We start from the raw sequence: 23,857 nt of genomic DNA, 5'->3' as shown, positions 1-23,857 counted from the left end.
GTTATGCAGAACAAACATGTCCATAACCCCCTGGGCAGGAACCAGGCATAGCACAAAGATAGGTAATTTACTGCTCTGAATAGAAATAGTCTGAACAGAAAGCTTTGGTCACCAAGGGTTTCTAATCCAGTTCCAGTCATTAAGCCCGTGTAGAGAAGTGATCTTAGGCTTACAAGCCCTTAAAACAGACACTCAGTTTTGTTTGTATTTTCTCTGTTACAAATATCAAGCCCGTTTGTGTTTTCTGTTCTGAAATTTGACAAAGAAGAGACAAAGTTTGGTCATGGAATCATATTCATTAGGTGCCCTTTTTAATGTATAGAGAGTGTTGGTTTAGGGAAAATGTGTTGCATTTTTGTCCACCTGCTCAGCTCTACAGTTTCTCCCAGTGGTGCTGAACTTCCACAATGAAAACATCAAAGTTTTAGTATGCCCTGGTGTCCCCAGCTAAGTCATGGCTAAACACTGGTGTCTGCTGGATGGCACCGTGTTGATAATAGCAAATGGAGCTCCCAGTAAAAGTGGATGAGCCACAGAGATAGGAGAGAGCTTGGCTGCTGCTTCTGAAGGAAAGAAAGTGAGAGCAGAAGGAAGATCCATATTGAGACAATAAAGACCCGGGCACACATGGAAGGCCAGAGCTGTTGGTGAGGGACTGGGAAGCTCCTGGTGGCCTGGACAGAGGACCACTCTCCTTTAGGGAGACTGTTCCCTTCTCCCAGCTATGGCTACAATCCCTACTTCTCCAGTTCTGCTGGCTGCAAGAGCAAGTTTGGTAGATGCAAAGAAGATGAAACTGAGATGATTTTGACATTTTATCCCACTTGCTTTGACAAGATCCTTTTTGGCCTATGCTTGGAGGGAGTGCTGTGCACAGCCACTGGTGCTCACAGCAATGAAGGGGGTACATAAACCTTGTGTCTCCAGCTGATGAGGGCACAACTGACTCTATCAACTGGCAGCTGTGCATCTTCTGCCAGCAAACTACACAAAAACATATTTTTAATTAATTTCTTCAGTTATAAAGGCCATTTAAGTGACATATGACTTTCAAAACACAATATTCTTTGGGGCCCGTATATCTCTCCTGACTCTTGTGTTTGCTTTTCCTGCTTTAGCATTTGACATTAATGTCTGTCATTGAACATCTCAACCTTTGTATCTTTCTCCTGGGAGACACAGATCAGAGTGTTCAAGCTTTGTAATTTGGCATTGCTGGCATTTTTGTTCACCACAAATGTTTCTGATGATCCTAATGACATTTCAGCAAGTTTTGGAGGAAAAAAATCATTAAGAATAGAATAAAGAAAAAATTCCCTTGTTGGTCTGAAGTGCTCTCTGAATGAGTTCTGGGAAGTTTAAATTCAGATATGGAATCCAACCTTTCCATTTGCACTAGAAGTGAGACTATTTGCAGTTACTGTTTAAGAGAACCCCAGTGTTGAAATCTTTAGACAAAAGGTTTCGGGTTTGTTCAGCAGAGGGACGACAACTGATCAAAAATACATTCAATATGTTTCCAGTTTAGTGAGGCACACTGATTTCCAAGACCAAAACTGCTGTCTTTTTATTTTTACAGTCTTTGTTTGAACTGAGATCCACATTCATTGTTACTGAGCTTTAATAATCTAAGGGTCACTTGAAGGGCTTTTGTTTGAGAGACCTTTCAAGCCAAGCCAAGGCAGCAGTTTAGAGAACATTTCTTGTTTGTAGACAAAAATATATTAAAACAACCAAGGGAGCTATTACTCTTCCACATAATTATTTTTAATGTCTCATTGGACATGTATGAAATGCCTTTCAGTTCCTGTGGGAGAATTACTTTTTTTCCTTTTGCAGCATAGCTTTTGTTAAATTTCTGCGCTGCTTTTCCATTGAGCAACGCTCACCCCAGAAGACTTTATAAACACAAATGGTATCTCCAGGAATATGCTTCCAACATATCATCCACAGAAGTACTTTGAGATTTGTCAGTGGTCATGGGCCTGATACCTTGCATACCTTGTGCCATCTATTTTTTTTCTGGCCACAGTCAGGAGAGAACATGACCCCAGTTCACAGTGGGAGAAGTCAGAGAACAGCCAAGAGTCCTGCAGGAGGTGAGGCAGAGCCATGTGCTGCAGCAGCCCATGGTGAGGCCAGGAGAGCTAAAACCCTCTTCACCCCCTTTTTTTTCCTGGTAAATATATTCCAGGGAATCAGAGCACCTTGTGTCTTTGGAATAAAAATGATCTACAATTGTTCTCTGCTGTGCAACTCCTTTCAGTTACCTGGGAAAGATTGGAATGGTGTGCATCCTTCTTTTTTGTGACAGGAATGCATTCATGGGGAGGAGAACAAGTGCAGAAGCTGAGGGAAGAGGGAAAGAGTAGCTTTATGGAAAGACAGAAACCATCCTGCAAAAACGTAATTCTAGGAAAATATTTGGACTTGGCTTGGGAAGTGCACATTTTGTGCCATTTGAACTCCATAGAGGTCCAGACTTAGCAAGAAGATGAAGGTGCTTCATTTGGATGTCCCCTCCTCTTGGGTATTCATGATCTTTAAATCTGCCAGTTGCCCTTCTCATTTTGAAAGACACCCAGATATTTCTTGCTCAGATGTTGTGAGCTCTCACAGGTCACATAATAACTGTCTTATTTCTGGACCCATCACCCTTCTCCTGGGCATGGTGAAACTTTCAGTTTCACCATGAACTTTACACCAACACACCCCATTATCCATGTCTCATCATAAAGCTCATAAATGGGTATCTAGATAATTGTGCTTGCTAACTAGATGTAAATTCCAAATATATAGTGCTCCCAGGTTTCAAAGAGATAAATTACTATATTCATCATCTTCAGGTGACTAAACTTGAAGTCTTTCAAACTAAGCTTATAAAATTGTAAGTTTATGTAGACGAAGTATGATTTGCAAAATGTTCTGGTTTGTGGAATGTTCTTGCCCTGTTTATGAATAAAACCCACATTCTAGCAGTTTCTAGCAGGGAAAGGCTGTGGAAGCTGCATCTTTGAGCAGGCTATGATGTTAGGAGCAAATTATTGTAACTCTGTAACACACCGATGTTCTAACATCTGAAGCACAATTTGCTCAACAGTGAGTGATTTAATTGTGTAAAAAGTTGCCTTTACATGAACTGCAGTATATATCTTGGAACAATAATTATGTTGTAGCTCAAGAATATATTGTAAGACTGTAAGGGTGGTATGCACTTACCAGTATCTGCCTGAAGTCACAGTGGGGGAACACTTCTAAAATATTTTATACATAAAAATCACTGCAGATATGTAGCTAACAACATATTCCTTGAGACAAGGACTGTAAAGCAAACTTGGGCTTATTTTTTAATATATCATTACTTGAGGGCTTCCAGGGAAGTTGATCTCTCAGTGTCATCCAAAGTTCCCTGTCCCGATTTGACAATTTTATGGCTTTGAACTCTCACTCTGTTGTTCAAGGTGATTTAATAATTGGTTTTCGTGTCTCTGCATTTAGACACTGCCAAATATAAGTGTTTGTGGATTATCTGTTCAATTGGGAGTTCTTCTATTCAGCAGAGGTGCTGTTAGAAGGACAGCGGGCAAAATGGGAAGGACTAAATGTGTGCAGCCTGAATAAGGGGTAGGAAAAGGATGAAAGATGAACGAATATAGTGGTCCATATGAAACATGGAAGCATGAGAGAGAGACAGAAGAATTATGTGGAGTTTGGCAGGAGGATGTAATGACTAATAGATGGAATGATGAAGAGGAAATAAAATGGGCTGGATGAAGAAAAGCTTCCTGACCACGAGATCTTGTTTGATTACTGAGGTTTCCCAGGGGACTTCTGTGATTTGGGAAAAATTGTACTAGACTGTTCAGAGCCTCACAATGCACAGCTCTTAGCTACCTAACAATGTGGCATCCGGGAGTGGATAGTACTTCCCTCTTTTAACTGTGTTTGAGGTTCCTTGGATTCCTTGGATTTGCAAGGCAGCCCAGAGCATCTCTTGAGTGCTGGCTGTCCTCTGCCTTCTCTTTTAGTTAGGCTTGCTAAATAATATTACAAATCCTGAAGAAAATCTCCCTCTTCTGAGCTCGTACATGCAAATCTACCTCCTCTGAGGTTGTGGGCTTGATCCTGGTTCTTTGATGTTAAGGGCAGGAGACTACAAGGTTGGATTGAGCAGTCCAAAGTGACAGAATCTCTGAAGGTGCATTAGGTGGCAATTGCAAATGCCGTTGTGTACGCCCTCAGAACTCTGAGCCCAACCCTTCACAATATCTAGATTGATATTACTGATGCACAGTGTTAGAGTGGAGCATGTTGCAAGTGTTAAATAATCTGAAATCCATATTTGGCCAGAGAACTTATCCAACTGATTCAAGAACTTTCATGCCATGATAAAGCAGATGTAGCTATTACATGGTGTTCATGTTACCCAACCACAGAATTATTTCATTATAGATCTGGTGTCTGGCTAAGGCTGACTCCAGTAGTTCCTCTGAGAGAAGTTTATCGGATGAAAAATTAAGTGTTTTTAGCTGATATCCAACCAATTTGCTGAACTTATTTTGACTTTTGTGCAGAGGTTTTTAGAGTAGGTTTATAAATGAGAATCCATTTGGGTTTGAGCATTTGGGAAAGAAGCATTCAAAAACCCAGAGGCAGTGAAGACCATGTGGCTTCTATAAACTGGGGAGCTCAGATCATGAAGTCAGAAAAATGAGTTGACAGGCTGCTTTCCTGGTGGGTCTCTTCTGCTTGGCCTTTCAGTACATTCCTTGTTTTCAGGCAGCTTCTCAGAGCAATTTCCTCAAAAGCACATAGAAACTGCAAAGGCTGCTGCTGCTCAGGACGAAACTGTGGTAAACTAAGCATCAGTGCTGTTCAACATCTCTGTCAGTGACATGGACAGTGGGATGGAGGGCACCCTCGGTGAGTTGGCTGAAAACACCAAGCTGTGTGCTGCAGTGGGCCTGCTGGAGGGCAGGGATGCCATCCAGAGAGACACTGACAGCATGGAGAGGCTCGGGAGAACCTCAGGGAGTTCAAGAGCAAGGTCCTCACCTGGGCTGGGGCAATGCCCAGCACAGACACAGGCTGGGCTGAGAATTGACTGAGAACAGCCCTGAGGAGAAGGAATTGGGGTGTTGGTTGACAGGAAGCTCAACAGGACCTGGCAATGTGCAGTGACAGCCCAGAAAACCAAACATGCCCTGGGCTGCATCCAGAGCACCGTGGGCAGCAGGGCAAAGGAGGGGATCCTGCCCCTCTGCTCTGCTCTGCTGAGATCCTACCTCCAGCTCTGGGGACCCAACAAAAAATGGGCACAGACCTGCTGGATTGAGTCCAGAGGAGGCCACAAAGATGCTCAGATGGCTGGAGCACCTCTCCTGTGAAGACAGGCTGAGAATTTGGGTTATTCAGCCTGGAGAAGAGAAGGGTCTGGGGAACCTTCCAGCAGCTTTCCAGTGCCTAAAGGGGCTACAAGAGAGCTGGAGAGAGACTTATCATAAGGACACAGAGAAACAGGACATGGTGTAACAGCTTCATACTGACAGAGAACAGGGTTAGATTGGTTATTAGAAAGAAATTCTTATTGTGAGGGTGGTGAGGCCCTGGCACAGGTTGCCCAGAGAAGCTGTGGCTGCCCCATTTCAGGAAGAGTTCAAGGCCAAGGGCTTGGAGCAACCTTGTGGGCTGGAAGGTGTCCCTGCCCATGCAATGAGGTTTGGAATGAGATAATCTTTCTGGCCATTTCCAGCCCAAAGCATTCCATGATTCTAAATATTGCTAAGAACTCAATTTCGAAACTGCACCAAACCAAATCTCTGCTTTGGTCCCATGATCTTTCACAGATTTGAACTGTGGAAGACCTGAATTTTGAAAAAAATAACACAGAAATGTGAGATTTTTCATTCAAGTTCATCCACAAGTAAATTTTTAAAAAAATTCTTGTGAAGATAGTCTGTTGAAATATCTTCTTATTTAATTTAATATTTATTATCTCATAGGTGCATTATTAACTCCACATCAGTAGGTACATAACTTGTACATTCTGACATCTATCTAATATCTACCAAAGGAATAAAAGTAAATCATTTAGATCTGGAACAGTGATCACAATGGAAGTTTCATTTGCAAAGGATTTATGGGGACTTGAAGTGAGTATTATGTTTTGAATAAATGCACCATTGACCAGTATCAGATTTCCATAGGCTTTATCTTGTTTTTCCTAAGCAACTGCTCATAAACTTTTTAAATATCTTGACTAGCATGATGGTGCTACTTGCAAATCTGTTCATAGAGCTATTAATCTATGATACTGCAATCTAGAGAAAGGAATCACACTTACTTGCTCATTCCTTTCACTATTTCATTTAAAAACCATAAATAACAAGTTGACAGGGTTCCTTTGTGCTTCTTTCTTTCCAACTAAAATGTGATAAATACATCAGGAAAGGTTTGTCAAGACATCACAAAGCAGGTCTCAGTTCCGATCTGAACTTTATTGAACTCTGCTTTCATGTAATAGGAAGAAAAACAAGTGGCAGATTTGATCAGTCTGCGCCCATGACTCAACAGCTACAGCAAACCCTCGGTGCTTTTAATTCCTGTGTCACAGCAGTGCTCAGATGAATTTAGTGCCATCAAACAGACATAAAAACTGAAGGGAAAGGAATGTCCAGCATCTCATGAAGAAGAAATTTGACTTCTAAGACAAGTTCAACACGTGGGTTCCCTCCCTCTTCTTTCTTCCCCCCACCTCTCCCCGCAGCTCCATCTCTAGCTGTTCCTGCATAGCTCACCTCAGCACAGCTCTGTGGGACAGTGGCAGTGGGGGCAGCAGGGGCTGCAGCTGGACAGGGACTGTCACAAATCTGAGAACAGTGACAGCTGCAGCCCATCTGAATTGTATCTGATACTGCAGCTTCTGTCCCTGCTTGCAGCAGATCTCTCTTGGGTGGATGCCCTAAACCCATGGACTTTTCCGATGGCCTTTCACACTTGTGTCCAGGCCAGATATCCCACCCCCACACAAGGGAGAGTTTGCCTGTAAACCTTCAGTTTGACCAAAAGCCACACTGAGTGGGAAGCCTTGGGATTAAGAACTGGGAAAATTCTGGTTTCAGTTGGGGCTACATTTTTGCTGGCTGTTGCTTCCAGCCATCCAGATGGGTAAAATGAGATTAAAATGAGATTCTCTACCTCATGTGTATTGCTGCAATCCACACATATCAGTCTGTGCAGTCCAGAGAGAGAAGACACACGCACACCTTTATGTAGCTGTGGTTATGAAGGGCTGGGTTTGCTCAGTTTCTAAGGAAGCCAAAGGGCTGTGCTGGGGGCTGGGGGCAGTGGAATGTCTGCCCAGGCTGCAAAGGAGCCGTGGGTGTTGGCTGTGCTGTGCTGCTGGGGCTGGGAGGAGGGACTTGCCGTGTTGCAACAGCTCTCCAGCCCTGTCACCCCCTCACAGGTCACATCACTGACACGTCGCACAGAGCTGTGCTGCAAAATGCAACCAGCTGCCTTTCCTTGCTTACCCGAGCTCCCCAAGCACTGCAGAAATATTACTGGAGTCCCCCATTGTTCTGGCAAAACTACTGTCACCTCTTCCATTTCTCCGAGGTGTGCAGAAGATATTGAACAGAACCCAGGAGGTTTTGGTTCTCTTCTGCATTAGGCACATTGCTCCCATTGCTTGTCTTCTGTGCTCACCAAACATCCTCAGGCAGAGGATGTGCTTGGCCCTCCCCACTGTGTGGTACAAGTCATGGTGGACTGACATCCTTAGGCACTGATTGCAGTGGGAACACTTGCCCTACAGCACTTTTAGTCAGGGATGAATTCCTCTGAGGTGTGTACAATGAACAAATCCCAGTGAAAAGGGGGTTAGACCCTCAGCTAGGACAGACCCAGCTGCTGGAGCCCTCTTGTTTCCCACTGAGGACAACTGATGAAGAGGGTATCTTTGCACAGGGCTGCAAAAGGGCTTTGCAAGAACAAAGGGAGGTTTGGACTTTGCTTTGCATTGTTAAAGTGTGTTTGTTAAAGAATTAAGTTGACAGGTAAAAGGCATGGGTGGTTAGTGTTTAGGAAAACATATTCATGGCCAATCTGCTTAGAAACTGGTAAAAGACAATTCAGCTCCTGCCCCTGTCCTGTAATACCCTACAGCTAGTGAGACCTGAGGCTGTGAGTGCCTTTCCCAGTACAATGAGGTACTGAGGATACTGCAGTGTTTGTCCACTGCAGCTGGAGCCGTTTAATTCTTTTGAATGTATAAATGTTTAGTTTACATTTCCAATATGTATCCATATTCAAAGATGGTGCCCCAGGTGGCTCAAAGAATTCTTTGACCATGCCAGGTACTGTTACTGATGTATTTACATATTATTACATTTAGATTTCAGTGTGCCTTTATAGTGGGACCTGCATGCTACTACCTGGGAGTAATTAATTCCTTAAGTCTCAGTTACTAGACACCCATTTATAATGCACTGCATTTTAGAATATTTTTATTTTCTCCTACCGAAAGGATAATTTTATTATTTTCAAAGCCATTAGCGGCAATGCCAAGAACTGACCATATTACCTAGGAGTTTTTCCCCCAAAATTCCTTTTGTATGTAAGCACAAAACACCTACAAAAATTCGATGTAATAGTTTTAGCCCCTCCACAAGTACATCCCATTGTATATCTAAGACTTTAAAACCGTCACATACTCCAGATGTGAAAGATGTTACTGATACCCGGCTTTCCATGAACTCCTATTCACCAGAACTCCGGCGAGGGCGGGACACGCGGGGATGCTTTATGGCCCTATACAGCTGGGTGATTTATACCGAGCCTCGTCCTTAGCAGCACGCCAATAAATTTGGCGGAGCCCGCGCGGTGCCCCGTTCCCGGCCGCTGCGGCGGGCACGGCCCGGGCCAGGCCGGGCTCGGGGCGGCCTCGGGGCCCCGCAGGTGCGGGAGGCGGAGCGAGGCCGCCCCCCGGGTTGAACGCGGGGTCAGGGCCGCCGTCCCGGCGGGGCCGGCCCGGCCCGGGCCCATCAATTTCCCGTGCTCGGTGCCTGCGTCCCGGCGCGGCGCTAATGCGGAACAAATTGAGACATATCCTCTCCGTAATTAGTTCCAGCGTTTCCAAGATTTACGGTACAATAATGGCCCGAGCCCCGTCGCCGCCGCACGGCGGTCTCGGCGCTGGGGAGGCTGTCCCGGCGGGGCGGGGGAAGAGCCAAGGGAGAGGTGCAGGAACCCGCGGGGTTGTTTCCCATCCCCGCGGCCGCCCGGCGGAGTCCCCGCCCCGGAGGGACCGCAGTGCCCGGCCCAGCAAGTGCCCGGCTCCCGGCAGCTACCGGGAGAGCTCACGCATCTTTGCTTCTCCGTGCATCAAAAAACCCTCTTTCTTTTACCCTCAGGGGATAAACAAAATGTCCTCTACGCAGCTCGAAAGCGTTCCGATGCCCACGTCAGCCCGCGGAGGGAAGGCTGGTCCCGCCTCGCCGGGGCTCCCGCGGTGCTCGCAGCGCTCGGTGGCGAGAAATGAGATTGGGCCCGCCGGGATGAGTTCCTGCCCCTCTGCCCTCTGCGCTCCTGGAGATGCTTCGCAGCTTTGTTTCTGCTGCTCTTGGCGCTTAAATAATCAAACTCTGATCAGCACTCTGAGTAAAGGAGACAGATCCCCCTGCGTGCCGTGAGCGGCGTGAGCAGGAGGGGAAGGGCTGGGGATTTATCTCTGTTTCAGTCAGTCTCGCCCACCTACGAACCACGGGGGGATCGTTTAGGAGTTTAGTAAGAGTTACCGGTCCCTTAATTGGTTAACATGGCAGAGGGAAAACGCCGGCTGAGGAAAGTTGCGCTGGCCGTTTCCCAAAAGTCTTCAGCCCATCCCGAGACAGAAGGGTCCGGGCTTTCCTCCCCTTCCTCAGGCTCCGCCGCTGAGGGTTTGTCCTGGGACGCGATCGCGGCGGGCGCGCTCCGAGGGAGGGAGCAGGTGCCGGCCACAAAGCTGAGCTGAGCTGAGCTGAGCTGAGCTGAGCTGAGCTGAGCTGAGCTGAGCTGAGCCGAGCCAGCAGCTCCGGAGTCCCCTCGAGCCTCGCCAGCAGCCGCGGGGAGGAAGGATACGCTAATGGCCGAGGGGTTGTCCTGTTTCACTGCTGGAAGGTGCGAGAGGAGGTTTGGAAGGGCTTCGGCAGTTCTTCCGTACAGGTGGAATAATGCAGTGCTAAGCGACCAAGAAAACACATCCCCCCCCCCTTTCAAGATGATTTATCAAGCTAGCTTATTTCAAGAAAAGAGGAAACCCCCATGCTAGCTCGAAAAACAACCCACTACGAGAAAAAGCATTTTCTGTTTGCTCCTAGAGACCTCTAGTTTTCATGGGAAATTAAATACCCCGCTTAGGCTGGGCAAAGGCTTCCATCCCTGTATGTACGGTCCGCATCACAGAGCCGGAGATCATAAAATCAACCATAAAATCGTTTAGGTTGTGAAAGACCTTTAAGGTACCGAGTTGAACCAACCTCGTGTGTGGGTCCGCCACAGAAATGAGCAGAGCCAGCAGCGGCCCCTGTCCCCATCCTGCAACTCCCGGGCTCGGGGTGACCGCGGTGTGCGGGAGCCCCGGTGCGGCCGGAGCGGGAGGAAGAGCCGGAGCCCGCGATGTCAGCAAGGTCAGCGCGATCCCCCCGCACGGGCACGGGCTGCCCTCACCAGTGCCCTCCGAGGGCGCTTCACTGTGCCCTGGACTCTAAAGCGACACGTCCTGTAAACTTGGAGGATATTTATTATCAGCAAAAATAACGAACAAATCTTTCACACTTGCGTTACACGTGGATTTTTGTAATAAATAGATGTATGCGCCAAAAAGAGAGATTTTAAAAGGGCATTAGCTGAAATAGCTTGTGAAAAAACCAATTTCACTAATAACAAAAACCCGACCGTTATGACTAATTGGTTTTAAGAGAAAATTAAATTATACTTGGCTACTCCAATAACCACTATTTTGATTTCTTTCGTTGTAGCAGTTACCCTTGGAATCTTAAAACATCGCTTGAAGGTTGGCGATGCTTGCAATGCCACTCACTTTGGTGCCTCGAGGGAAAGGAAATCCCGAGGTGTTCATTGCCAGCGGGGAGACACGGGGCTCGGCGTGTCCTGCGGCAGGTGAACCTCCACCGCTCTGTCGCTCTTGTCGCTGCCAAGGAGGGTGAGGGCTGAGCGCCGCGGCCGCGTCTCCGGGCGGTGTCCCCGGCGGTGCCACGGCTCTAATGAGCGGTGACAAGGCGCAAGGGACAGGGCGGCGGGGCTGGTGCGACCACGCGTCCTCTGTGAGCCGGCAGCTGCCCCACGGCTGCTCGTAAAAGCAGCACCCCCATCCCCGGGTGATTATTCACTCGGAGTTCTGCAGGAGGGCGGCAGGATTCCCCTCCGTGCCCTTGGAGAGAGCATGTCCCGCCCGCGGCAGGTACCGCCAGGTCCCGCGGGGCTCTGCCACCCGCCCCGGCGCTGGCTGGCCGGGCAGTCGGTCTGGGTGGGCTCCCGCACCTCGGGAATCACGGCACCCCTCTTTGCCGGGGCCTAGCCCACCCCTGCCGTGTCCCCGGGGAGGAAGGACCGTCCGAGGAGAACGTGTGAGGTGCCCTCGGGGGCCCTCCGGCCGCCGCCCTCGGGACGGACGCTCAGGACCGGCTGTCCAGGAGGCTGGAGAGGAAAGAGAGACTCCAGGCCTTTCCCGGGAGCAGTGCCAGGTGAATCTCTCAAAAGCAGGTTACTCACAGCGCTGCTGTCCTCCCCCGCCCACCCAGCTGCTTCCTTCCCCTCGCGCACAGGCCAGTCGGAGGGACAGGGCTGGGGCCGGGCACATGCCGGCCCCGGGCCCCTGGCAAAGGGCGCCCACCGCTCCCCTCGCCGGCGGAGCCCTCGGTACCCCGGCCCGGCCAGCCCCGGGGGACGTCCCTGCGCCTCCAGGGACAGGGAGCGCCCGGGGTGCGGGGACAGTCAGCCCGCTCCCCGCCGGAGCTCACGGGAGCGCAGGTTCCTCCCGTAGCGGGGGAGGCACCTGGAAAGACACTTTTCCCTCTCAGCCCGCCCCGGGTCCTGTCACTTTCCCCGGTTCCCGCAAGGGCGGAGGTTTCTCCGCCGGTCCTCGGGGCCTGCGACCTGGCCGCCCTCGGGAATCCCCACGGACACGCACGGAGCTGGCGGGGGATGTCAGCCAGCACGTACTTACTGGCCACCGGGATCCCTCTAATAGTCCTGCAAGTCTCTCCGAAAGCGGAGGAACGTTTGGGCGAGATTTAGTGGCGCCTGCACCAGAAGAAGGGTGGGAGTGATGTGTAGGGGAGATATATTCTCCCACAGTCACCTCTCCCCCTCCATCCCCGGCTCTACTGTGTCTCCCCTCCCCCCCGCGCGGCTGGTCCGGCTGGGTTCAGCGGAGCGGGCTGTGGGCAGCCCCTCGGCGGAGGTTGTGTGAATGGAGGATCGGCGTGGCTGACTCCTCCTCCCCTGTGAGCGCCTCTATTTGAGCTTTGCAAAGTTGAGGGCGAGCAGGCATCCGAGGTGAGGCGTGCGCGGAGGCTGTGCCCCCCTAGCTCGGCCACGCGGACGTTCGTACAGACAGACACGCACACGCGCGGACACACAGACACGCGCACCGCACCCTGCCCTGCGCTGCGAGCGGGTGCGAGCCCGGAGGCGATCCTGGAGAACAACCTTTCCCTGTCGCTGCTGCCGGCTCCCGCAGGGCTGGACCCGGGGAGCTGCGTCGCGGAGCAAACCTCCCCCAAAGGGCTGAGCTCGCCGGCCTGGTGCCTGCAGCCGGAGCCGGCCTCCGGCTTGGCGGGCAGGGGCCAGGTGTCTTGGAACAAGTGCGGCCCGGGGGGAGACTGGCTGCCCGGCGGCAGGCAGAAGGTCTGCGAGCAGATGGGCTCCGACGTCCGAGACCTCAACGCGCTGCTGCCCTCCGTGCCCTCCCTGCCGGGCAACAGCAACTGCACCATGCCGGTGAGCAGCGCGGCGCAGTGGGCGCCCGTCCTGGACTTTCCCCCGGGGGCCTCCTACGGCTCGCTGGGGCCACACTCCTTCATCAAGCAGGAGCCGAGCTGGAATGGGTCGGACCCGCACGAGGAGCAATACCTGAGCGCCTTCACCGTCCACTTCTCCGGCCAGTTTACGGGCACGGCCGGGGCTTGCCGCTACGGGCCCTTCGGCGCCCCGCCGCCCAGCCAGCCGCCCTCGGGCCAGGCTCGGATGTTCCCCAACGGGCCCTACCTGCCCAACTGCTTGGAGAGCCAGCAAGCCATCCGCAACCAGGGTAAGGGTCGCGCTGCCGGCGCCCCGGGCTCGGGGGGCGGCCCCCGGAGGCGCCCGCTCGGCCCCTCAGGGCCGCGCCCGATGTAAACACCACAAACCCAGTGTTTCTCCGCGGCGGCCCGGCCGGGTTCGGCGAGCTAGCCCTGCCCTGCCTCCCTTCCCTCCCCTGCGGCAGTCGCGTCGCGCCCGGGAGCTTTAGGAGCCACGAGTTGCTCGCCCCCCACCCCTCCTGTGGGGCAGCGGATGTAGCGGGCGGCTCTGCCAGGCGGGCTGGAGCCCCCGGCCCCCTCCCCGGCTTGAAGCAGCCTCTCGCCTTCGCAAAGGTTTGTTCGGGCCGGAGACTGCACAAGTCTGGAATGGAGCTGGGGCCCGTGGCCCGAGACAACTCCCTCAGCACATCTCGGGCTTCTCCCGGGGTGGTGGAGGGGATGAACCCCCAAATTTCCTCCTGAATTCGAAAAGCGCTGTTCGCACATTAGTGTTTTCAGTCCCCTTACCGAATCAACCTCGGGAAGGCTGAATATCCCCGGGTTGGAATGCACAAGCAGGGGCGACTCCTTATTTCTTGTCCGCATCTCCGTGGCCCGGAGCGGCCGCGCAATAACTCCCTGCGGCCCGCGGTGCTCGCACCGCCCTGGGCAGGGTTGAACGGCCGGGCAATGGGTCATCCGCGTGTGCCGCCGGGGTCAGCGCCTAATCCTTCTTCTCCCTGTGCCTGCAGTAGAAACATTTGCGGGTGCAAACGCGGGAAAGAAAGGAAAAGGGGCCAGCGTGCGGAGGACTTGTATGAGACCTTTCGGGTCTCTTTCCCCCTCCTTCAGCTGCCCCCGGAGCGGCGGTGTGCCCTGCTTTGCCCCGCACTGCCTGGCCTCGGGCGAGGCGCCGGGGGGATGTGCCCGAGGGGAGCAGGGCGGCCGAGGAGCCGCGGCTCGGGGGATGGCAGACTGTGCCGGAGCGGGGTGAGCGGCCGGGGTCTCTCTGCTTTTAGCGTGGGGTTCTCCGCACCCAGCCCGCAGCTCGGGATTGCTGTGCCCCGCGGGGGAATCGCGTCCCCACCGCAGAGGGGCTGGGACCGACCGTCCCGGGGGGCCCTGGACGACTGGGGCTGCAGGGCGAGGGGCAGAGCAGAGGCCAGGGCCGGCGGACGCGCTCGGGGCTGGCCGCCGAGGGGTGTCCCGATTCCGGGGCGATGTTCGCAGCTGGGGCAGGGGTTGTTCAGCAGCGCACCGGCCTCCCCCGGGCAGGGCAGGGCCGGGTCGCCATCCCGGTGCCACCGCGCTGCTGCCTCCGACCCCCGGCCCCTGCCCCGGGGTTTCGCCCGGGCTCCGACCTAGGAAACCGCAGAGAAGGACTCCTGGGCCGTGCTGCCCATCCCGGCTGGGAAAATGGGCAGCATCCCTGGAGCTGGGGAGAGGCTCGGCCGCGTCGAGGCCCCGGAGCCGCTTCGCGCCCCGCGGGGTCCCAGCTCCAGCTGCGAGACGGGAGGGGAGCGGCCCAGAGCTCGCAGGGACTCAGACGGGAACTTTTGAAAGACATCTGAAGGGATTTTAGACATCGGAGGGGATTTATAATCGCTGGGCGAAAATAGCGACGAGAAAGTGGAGAGGAGGGCGAGGGAGATAAATTCGAGTAAGCGAGGGACAAAATAGCTGCGACCCCGCGCCATCCTGACGTCCGAGGAGAAACGGAGCCTTTAATGGTTAATGGTCCAGCACACGGAGCCCGGCCCGCACACACCCCGCACACACTCGCACCTGTGCAGGCCCAGCTATTTTCGGTGACACGCAGAGAGGGGGATAGAGGGCTCCTTCGGTGAGGAGAAATTCGGCAAAGGGTGTTTGCTTTTGCTTTTTTTTTTTTTTTTTTTTTTTTTTTTTTTTTTTTTTTTTTTTTTTTTTTTTTTTGACGGTTTCTCTGACCGTGGGAAAGACGCTACCTTGGCTCTGCGATGACATTTCTGCCAAGTCTACGATGGAGCGGGGGGTAAGAAACTAAGGCTTTGAAACCGCTGCCCAGTTTTCCTCTTCTCTTTTGCCCGCCTCTTTCATCCAGCTGGGCTCCTCCAACAACTGGATGCCTCCAGCGGGCCCCGTTCTGCAGCAGATGTACAACTTTCAATTATTTTCAGCACATTTTAATCAGGCCTAGTTCTGATAACGCCCTAATTAAAGAGACCTCACTATCGGCAGCTCGGTTCAGAACTCAACTTTCTTATCACATTCCTGAAGCTTTGGGTCAGGCAACACCGGAAAATGCGGCCAAAACCTCGTCCTGCTCCGAGCTGAGTTTTGAAGGTCACCGAAACTCTGTGGCGGGCCAAAAGTAACGTAGAAAGTGTTTTCTGTGTTTTCTGAAAGTTAAAAAAGACACAGAGGGAAACGGGGAAAGGGAGTTGAAGCCTGAGCCTCTACCCTGAGGGCTGAGGGAGGAGATAAGGAGCGAGAAGCAGCTGCGGGGTGGGAGCCCGCGAGGTATCGTCCTGTCAGCGCTGCCCGCGAAAGGAGCTCGTGGGGTCAGGGGGATGTGGGGGACACTGGGCCGGGAACGAGCCAGTCCGACTCCTATCCCAGCCCCGCGGTCTTAGGGCCGACTTAAAACTACCGCAAAGGTGGAGGTTTTAAAGTCTTCTGGAACATTTTCATTCCTCCTGCGGCTCCCTCCGTTTCTCCCGCTCAGCGGCTCAGGCCGATGAAGCCCCGTACTGTCTCTGTCAGCAGAGAGAATAAAGCGGAGAAGCAACACTCGAATCCCTTTGCTGCCTCTCCATTTTATTCTCTCTGAAACCCGCTGTCATTGCGGATCGCTGGTGAAGCAGAGACCAGCCCAGCGCCGAGCACCCGGCACCCAAAGGGAGCTGAGACGGGAGCCTGAAAACAGCCCTGAGTGCTGACAAAATCCCTCTCCAGCCACATGCCTTATCCACACGGCTCCCTGAGGGATGCCCGTGCTGGAACAAACGAGTTCAGGGAGAGGAGTGTGAGGGAGAAAGCGCTCGTAGTCCCTTTGGTTTCTTTCCCCTGCTCGCGTCGGATTTTTTTTTTTTTTTTTTTTTTTTTTTTTTTTTTTTTTTTTGTTTTGTTTTGTTTTGTTTTGTTTTGTTTTGTTTTGCTTGGTTTTGGGGGTTTTTTTAAGAGTGACTCTCGGAGGAGCTCGGTTCTCGGGGTAAATGCTGATGAGCCGAGAAGCCTCTGAGATAATATTACTTTGTAATTACTTTTTAGCTGAAGTTGTTTAGCCAGCTCCAAGTCATTAATGAAAGTTGGTGTCCAAGCACCTGATTTACGATCCCGAGCCGGCCCGGGGTCACCAGAGGTGGTCTCTTTCCATCTGAATCTGCTCGGCGTAGGAAACAAAATAGGCTGTTTATTATTTTGGAGAGCAATTTTCGCTGAAAGGAGGAGTTTTATTTTTGCACGTAACATTCCGCCTCTTTATTGCAGACTCTTCAGAAAGCCGCTCTTAACAAAACAAAAAAAAAGGCGCAAGATTAAAGGGTAACTTCTAAATTGGAAGCGCCAGATGAGCACGCCGAGCAGATGGGAATCTTCCTCTTTTAATATGAGCAACAATTAATGAAAACATCCCTTTTATTACCGAAACCGTTCTGTCCTCTTAAAACACGAACGAGACTTCCGACTTTCCGCGCCTCGGCGCTGGCTCGGCGCGGCTCTCCCCGCAGAGAGAGACGTGCGGGAGTCGAGGGACGGTGGCAGAGGGGACAGAGGGGCTCAGGGAGCCTGGCCCTACCCTTGTCCCCACCGTGGGCAGCCGTGCGAGAGGCGCGGAGCGTTTCGAGCCCGCGGTGCGCGGCCGTGGGCCCCTGTCGCTCGGAGGGGCTGGGCCGAGGCTCCCGCTAACCCCGAGCGCTCTCTCCGCCAGGTTACGGCACCGTGGCCTTTGACGGGACCCCCAGCTACGGCCACACGCCGTCCCACCCCGCCGCTCAGTTCACCAACCATTCCTTCAAACACGAGGACGCCATCAGCCAGCAGCCCTCCCTAGGTAATTCCTGCCTCCGCGGGGGTTCCGCACCCGAGGGCTCTGCCTGGCCACCCGCCCCGAGCCCCCGCTGGCCTAGGGTAGAGCTAGAGCTGCCCGGGGCTGGGGGATGGGGCCCTGGAGAGCCTCGAGGGAGGGGTGGCCGCCGACCCCAAGGGTTAACTCTGCGTGGCTCTCTCCGCAGGGGACCAGCAGTACTCGGTGCCTCCCCCGGTGTACGGCTGTCACACGCCGACCGACAGCTGCACGGGCAGCCAGGCGCTGCTCCTCCGGACGCCCTACAACAGGTACCTCTGCCGGCCGGGGCTTTGCCTGCCCTCCCTGGGCGCGGGTTGTTGCTGGGACGCGCTCTCTCCCCCGCATGCCGCTCGAACCACTTCTCCTTTATGCAAGAAAATAGATTTATTCTTTCCCTTCTCAAAAAAAAAAAAACCCCACAAAAAACACAAAACAAAACAAAAAACCAAAAAACAAAACAAAACAAAACAAAAAAACACAAAAACAAAAAACAAAAAAACAAAAAAACCCACAAAACCCCCCCCCCAAAAAAACCCCAAAAAAACCAACCCAAAAACCCCCACAAAACCACAAAAAAAAAAAAAAAAAACACCCAAACAAAAACAACCCACCAGAAAACACCCAAAAGACAAAAACCAACCAACCAACAAAAAAACCCTCCACCCCCAAAAAACCCCAAAAAACCCCAAACCAAAAAAACCCAAAACCAAAAAAAAAAAAAAACCAAAAAAACCCACAAGAACCAAAACAAACAAACAAATAAAACCCCCAAACCATACCCCCAAAAAAAGAAGATTCACACTTAAAACCCAAACCATACCGAGGCAAAACCACTCCACCTCACTCCCCCACAAGCAAATAAGCAAAAGCCAACAAAAACAAAGAAACCAACCAACCAAAAATTTTTTTTTCAAACAAAACGACATCCCTAAACGCGCACAAAACGAAAAATAGATGCTGCTCCTTCCGTCGCGGGCCCTGCTGTGTGTCGGAGGTTTCCCGGGCCGGCTCGCTGTCCCGGGCCGGGGCTGGCGGCGGCGCGGGGCTCTGGCGGAGCATCCCGGGCACAGTGCGCTCGCGTCGGGAGAGCCGCGCTCCGGCAGCAGGTGCCGCCGCCTCCGGAAAACCGGAGCCGGGCTGCCCGCTCTTCTCGGGCCTGCCCCGTACCCGCCAGTGCAGTGAATTTGTGCTTTGCCCTTAAGTGCAGCCGGGAGAAGCGCTTGGGGCAGGCCGGCTGAGCTGCAGGGCCGCACGCTCCCCTCCGGCCCTGGCTCCAGGGGTCCCCGCAGCTCTTCCCCGCGGCTGGGAAGGTGTGGCAGTGCTGGCTGGTGAGCAGCAGCCATGGGCAGAGCGTGGTACAGGCGATTAAAACCCAGCTCCGTCCAGGGGCTGCGTCCTGCAGGCCAAGAGCCGCTCCGATGGCTCCCAGGAGTGCTGGGAACAGGCCTGCAGGGAGGTTATTTATTGAAATCGGGGCAATAAACCTATCGGATTTCCTTGCTGGGAGAAAGGTGCGTCTGGAGCTTTGCTGCAAGCAACGAAATCTCTTTGCCAGCAGACGGGCCCGTGGCAAGCGCGCCTTCCCGGGTTTTTTTTTCGGTCTGACATGGGGGGCTGGGCGTTGGAGTTTTACAACGTGTTTAGTGAGTAAAATAAGTTCCCCAAAATTTATTCCTCAACTTTTTGTGAACTTGGAGCCGGTCCCGTATCTCGGAGTTGCTAAGTAACTCCCGCACACAAAACAATGTGCCTCTCCGCGAAGGAAGCCGCGAGCGGCTCCTTTTGTAGGCCGGTTATACCATCTCGGGTTAAGCCACACTGGACGTGAGACAACAAAATTCTGTCACTTCCAGAAGCCACTTCGCTAATGAACGCGAGTTGACGTCAAGGGAAGGAGGGAGTGAGGTAATGAAGGAAGGAAAGAAGCCTATCCAGAGAGATTAGCATGCAGAATAATTGGCGGGGCGAACTCCTGCACCGAAGTGACAGAGATTGCTCGCGGCGCAGGGAAATCTATAAATATGGTTTGGAGGAGTCTTGGGGAAGGCAGCTCGGAGCGGCCGCCTTCCCCATGGACCCCGGGCCCCGGGGCTCGCCCTCGCCCCGCTCCTGGAAGCGGCAGCACCTGGAGGTGTGATTCCGATAGGAGAGAGCTGATTGTGTCGAGAGCTCTCTCTTCCATGGGCCTCCACTGAGGCAGGGGTGAGCTCAGAGCTCGCCTCCCTAACGCGGCCGCGCCCGGGGACCCGCACCCGGCGGGATTGGGGCAGCGCTGAGCCACGGGGGCCGATTTCCTCCCGACCTCAGCCTTGATCCTGCCCTGCTCTCTGGGAGGTTTACGGCTTACTCCGCTAAGATAAGGATTTAAGCCTTTAAGGCTCACAGGAGCCAATACTGCTGTGTGGGGGTGTAAGCGAGGCAGAGCTTGTTGCACGCCCCAACCGTACAGAGGCTGCTCCCACAGCGAGGCCCGCACAGGTTGCTGAGCTCCCGAGCTCGGTGTGGCCTCTCCTCGGCCCCTGCCGAACACGTTCAAATCCGCCTGGAAAGTGTGGTCAGGAAAGCGGATAAGTCGTTTCGGTACAGAAATGGGCGGGACTCATTTCCCACGTCCCCAACGCCCTGAAAACGACCGCGCTGTCCTTATCCATATTTATCTTGATTGGCCAAAATCGTGGTTATTGGTGGCTTTTTATTATTATTATTTTTATTATTCCTCACCTCCTTCTCTAAGATTTTTTTTTTCTGCTTTTCGCAGTTCCGGTCAAGTTCAACAGCTCTGCTTTGTCAAATGATCACTGGGTCGCCACATCCGAGTGCCGGGGCTGGCGGCCGTGCCCGAGGGCGCTGCTCGCCCCCCTGCGCGCACGGCGCCTGTTGCCCGGAGCGCTCAGAGAGAGCTCAGGGGATGGAGCTCAGCCCCGGAATGGGGCTCTGTCGTTCCTCTCACTGGCTGGGGACAGCAGGCGCTCCCGTTCGCCTTTAACGGTGGAGAGGAGGGCCCGTGGCGGAGGAGACGAGCTCGGGATCGGGAAGTATTGGGGCCTGTCCCCGGCGGGATGCGGCGGCCGGTGTTTCCCCGCACCGCCTCCTCTCCGCGCCTCCCGGGACGCCGGGCAGCGCTGGTTTGTGGTCCCTGGCCCATTCAGCCCAGCCGAGGCTGCGGGTCCGCTCCGCCCTGCAGAGCCTCTCAGGGACCGCCGTCCCTCCGTCGCCTCCGTCCAGCAGGACCCGAGGCGGGGGTGATGCTTCGGCGGGGGGAGATGGAGCGAGAGGGCAGAGAGAGGGAGAGCATGTCGAGGGAGTCACCTCCACCTGATGCTCCCGCTTTCCCCTCATCGCCATCTCTCCAGCCGGGTGCGAGGGACCCTTCCGGCTCCCCTCTCCCCGCGGGGCCTGTCCCAGCCCGGAGCGGGTCGCGGGTAGGGATGGGCAGGAGAGTCCGGCCCGTCTGCAGCGCGGAGGCTCGGGGCTCAAGAGCCTCGCCCTCTCTCCCGTACCGCGGCTGAGTCGGGAAGAAAGAAATGGTTGGAAGATCGTAATTCTTAGGCTGGAAGCAAAACTATCTGTGAAATCTCTCGCCCCGGCCACTTTTTGCTTGCTGTTTATGGTTGGTAGCTGGACACAGGCGACAAACCCGCGCAGATCGCAAGGGAACGTTCGTGGCTCCATTAAAAATGGTGATGTGAACTTTTCTACCTCTCGCTGTTTAATGTAGTAAACATGCTCGATGTTGAAAATTTACTGTGAGTCACACTTGCAAAGACTTTAAAAGTGGAGGAGTCTCGGTTCAGATTATAGCTCTTTCTGTGCAGAGGTCAAGAACTCGGTAATACTGCAGTGCAGGCCAAAACAAACTCTATATGATCTACTACTGGTTTCCTTTTAAGTTCCCTTTTTGCTCAGCGTTGACTTCCTTTTATTCCACTCCAATTTACATTAATCCCTGTTGTAGAAATGTTTCCCCCCCTTCCTCTCGTTTCTCTTTAAAAGCATCTTTGTAATGAAAATAAGTTATTTTTAGTGTCTTCTTTGTGGCCGCTCGAAGGGCCAAGGATTCAGATTGGAATCAGCGCAGGCATATCCCTGGAGACCCCGCTTTCCTCCTCCTCATGCAAACCCCATCCAAAGCCGAGATTTTGAGCGGAGCTCTTGGTTCCATGAGATCATCTCACGGTACTGTCAATAATAAACCGTGCCGAGGCGCAAACGGCGTTGGGGACGTCCTGTTCTCTGTCACGAGTCAGATGTGAGATGTTTAATCCGAGCCGGTGTCCGCTGGCCCCCGGGCAAGACGCGGCCGGCGGGGCAGCTCTTATCTCCGGCCTTAAGGGCGCGGAGCACGGCTGTGCCCACTTGCCCGGGGCCGATTTAGCCAAAGCCCCGCCAAGCCCGGCTTTTTTGAGATGAGAACCTCTCAGTTCCGTGGCTCAGCACACAAATTTCTCCCCTTGGCCGCTGCCGGCCGCAGAGGTGGGACAGACCGCACCTGCAGCCCGTGGGAGGGAGTGCGGTGCCGCTCCGCGGGCATCCCTGTGCCCGGGTGTGGCATCCCTGTGCCCGGGTGTGGCATCCCTGTGCCCGGGTGTGGCACACCCGGGGCGTGCCCAGAGCCCCAAACGCGGCGCTGCTCGGCCCCGGCACCGGGGTCGGGCCCGGGCTGGTTTAGGGTCCGGCCCGGGCTGGTGCGGGGTCCGGGCTGGTGCGGGAGCACCTGCTCCCCCCACAGTCATTCCCCGGTTCCAGCCCCCAAGCAGTAGGAGGATAAGGTGCAGCGAGGGCTCAGGGTCTCTCCTGGGACGCCCCGCTCAGGAGACACCAACCGAGGCCGAGCGGGGTTAGTGCAAACAGCGGAGTTCAGCTCCCGCCTCTCTCCCCGCGCTTCCCACGACGCCCAGCCTGCCGAGAGCCGCTTCGGAGGCTGAAGGCAGCCCGGGCTCAGCCGGGGAGGCGCGGCGGGCGCTGCAGAGCCGGGAGCGGGGCGCGGGGAGCGCATTTGGCCGGGCGGGCGCCCGGAGAGCTGCGGCGGCGCCGGGGCGAGGGCACCGCGCTGCTCCCTTGTCTTGGGCACTGTCACCCAAGGGCGGCACGGAATACAGTGGCTGCGAGCTGTGACAAGATGAATAAGTGTATTGCTTTATGAAAAAGCAAAGGAGGGGGGAAAAAAGTGGATATTGTGGGGGAGGCTCTTATAAATGAACTGTCAAGCGAAAGAAAGTTAAAGGGAAATCTCCTGTTGTAAATGCATCGGGCGGGCACTTCTAATAAAAATCAGGGTCCTGGAGGAATTAATTACAGCAGCATTACAGGAAGAATTCGTGGAATTGCAAAACGTAGTTGGCACAGACCAGCACGGACTGCTATTGCAAATGGGGAAACTGCAGGAGAGTTTAACAATTCCTGAGCTGATATGCAGGACATTGTAGTAGCATAATAGCACTTCAGACACACTAATGAATAATAGTGTCCAGTGATACTGACAAATGATATTACGCATACTTCGAGATTGAAGTCACTTAATTTGTTTTTATACGCAAAAGCTTCCCACTGGATTCTGACGCTTTTTTTTTTTTTTTTTTTTTTTTTTTTTTTTTTTTTTTTTTAGGTCGCTTCTACCTGCCAAGGTAGAAAAAGGAAAATAATTAAAAGAAACCCGTACCCTAATAACAACATGATATAAATTCACCGCGTAAATCCAGGGAATTTAGGTGTGGTTAATCAGCGGGGAGACTGGCGTTTGCTGTGAGCGGCGGTCCCATCCATCGGACCGCCCGCCCGCGGGGCCGGGGGCTCGCACCACGTTCCCCCCGCGCTCCCTGCCCTGCGGGGAGAGCCCGGCCCGGGGGAGCCTGCCCGGGCCCGTGGGGACCTGTCCTGCCAGGACAGCGCTCCCGGGGCTCCCGGGGCTCCGTGCCCGCCCCCCGCCGCCCCTCACCGCGGCCGCGTTCGCCGCTCCGAGCGGGGAGCGGAGCCGGAGCAGCGGCGGCTGCAGCCCCGGCCGGGCTCGAGCGGCGTGTAAAGAGCCTGCTCCAGCCGTGAGCTCCGTTTATCGCTCAGCCACTCCATTTTTCTCCGGCTTGTCAAGCCCCTCTATGTAGCAACATCCATCACGAGTCACGATCGCTGCTTCAGTGCGTTGCCCACGTGGTTTCTCACACTCCTGGTTAAAATAGTTACCAGAGCTGACTTTTTAAAACAAATAATCATTTGCATTACCCCGCCGGGCTGCCTATATTCGTTTCATTCATTTCGATGTGTCAATATCGGATATTATGTTTCGGGAAGGAAAAAGTTTTATGTTTTATTTCCAGCTCTCTACCCCGATCGTCAGGCTTGCAGATTCAAAGTGTCTTTTCGAGCCACAGATTTCCTTTTCTTTTATTTCCTTTTCTTTTATTTCCTATTAATTTATTTCCTTTTTTTAAATTCATAATGCATTGATAAAAGGGATTATATAAAATAGATTCACTCTCTACTATTTTATATTTAAAACAAATAACAAAGAAATTGTTGATATGCTGATGTTTTG

At 53.4% G+C, this 23,857-nt stretch overlaps 1 protein-coding gene and 1 long non-coding RNA gene across 7 annotated transcripts in view; one reads left to right on the top strand and one right to left on the bottom strand.

Annotated features, from left to right (window-relative positions):
• Nucleotides 1–10,661: 10,661 nt before the first annotated feature.
• LOC310911252 lies at nucleotides 10,662–12,419 on the bottom strand. The gene is made up of 3 exons (XR_014590473.1): nucleotides 12,227–12,419; nucleotides 11,081–11,191; nucleotides 10,662–10,766 (listed from the first exon to the last, which is right to left on the bottom strand). It is a non-coding gene; the product is annotated as an uncharacterized lncRNA (long non-coding RNA).
• Nucleotides 12,420–12,921: 502 nt separating this feature from the next.
• The window catches only part of WT1 (WT1 transcription factor), a gene marked incomplete at its 5' end in the record, with an annotated part of 34,524 nt that continues 23,588 nt past the window's right edge, over nucleotides 12,922–23,857 (top strand). For 5 of the 6 annotated variants that reach the window (XM_083885368.1, XM_083885366.1, XM_083885367.1 and 2 more), the window contains 3 exons: nucleotides 12,922–13,312; nucleotides 17,191–17,313; nucleotides 17,495–17,597. In XM_083885368.1, coding sequence (XP_083741494.1) covers nucleotides 12,922–13,312; nucleotides 17,191–17,313; nucleotides 17,495–17,597 — 617 coding nt within the window. Of the gene's footprint in view, nucleotides 13,313–17,190; nucleotides 17,314–17,494; nucleotides 17,598–18,853; nucleotides 19,234–23,857 lie in introns of those variants that run through there. The other variant, XM_083885369.1, reaches the window with a different exon arrangement.

This window comes from Zosterops lateralis (genome assembly GCF_965231275.1).
Source record: "Zosterops lateralis genome assembly, contig: SUPER_6_unloc_1, whole genome shotgun sequence".
NCBI classification, from domain to species: domain Eukaryota; kingdom Metazoa; phylum Chordata; class Aves; order Passeriformes; family Zosteropidae; genus Zosterops; species Zosterops lateralis.
The sequence above is the reverse complement of the archived record's forward strand: the minus strand, read 5'-3'. Positions and strand labels throughout refer to the sequence as shown.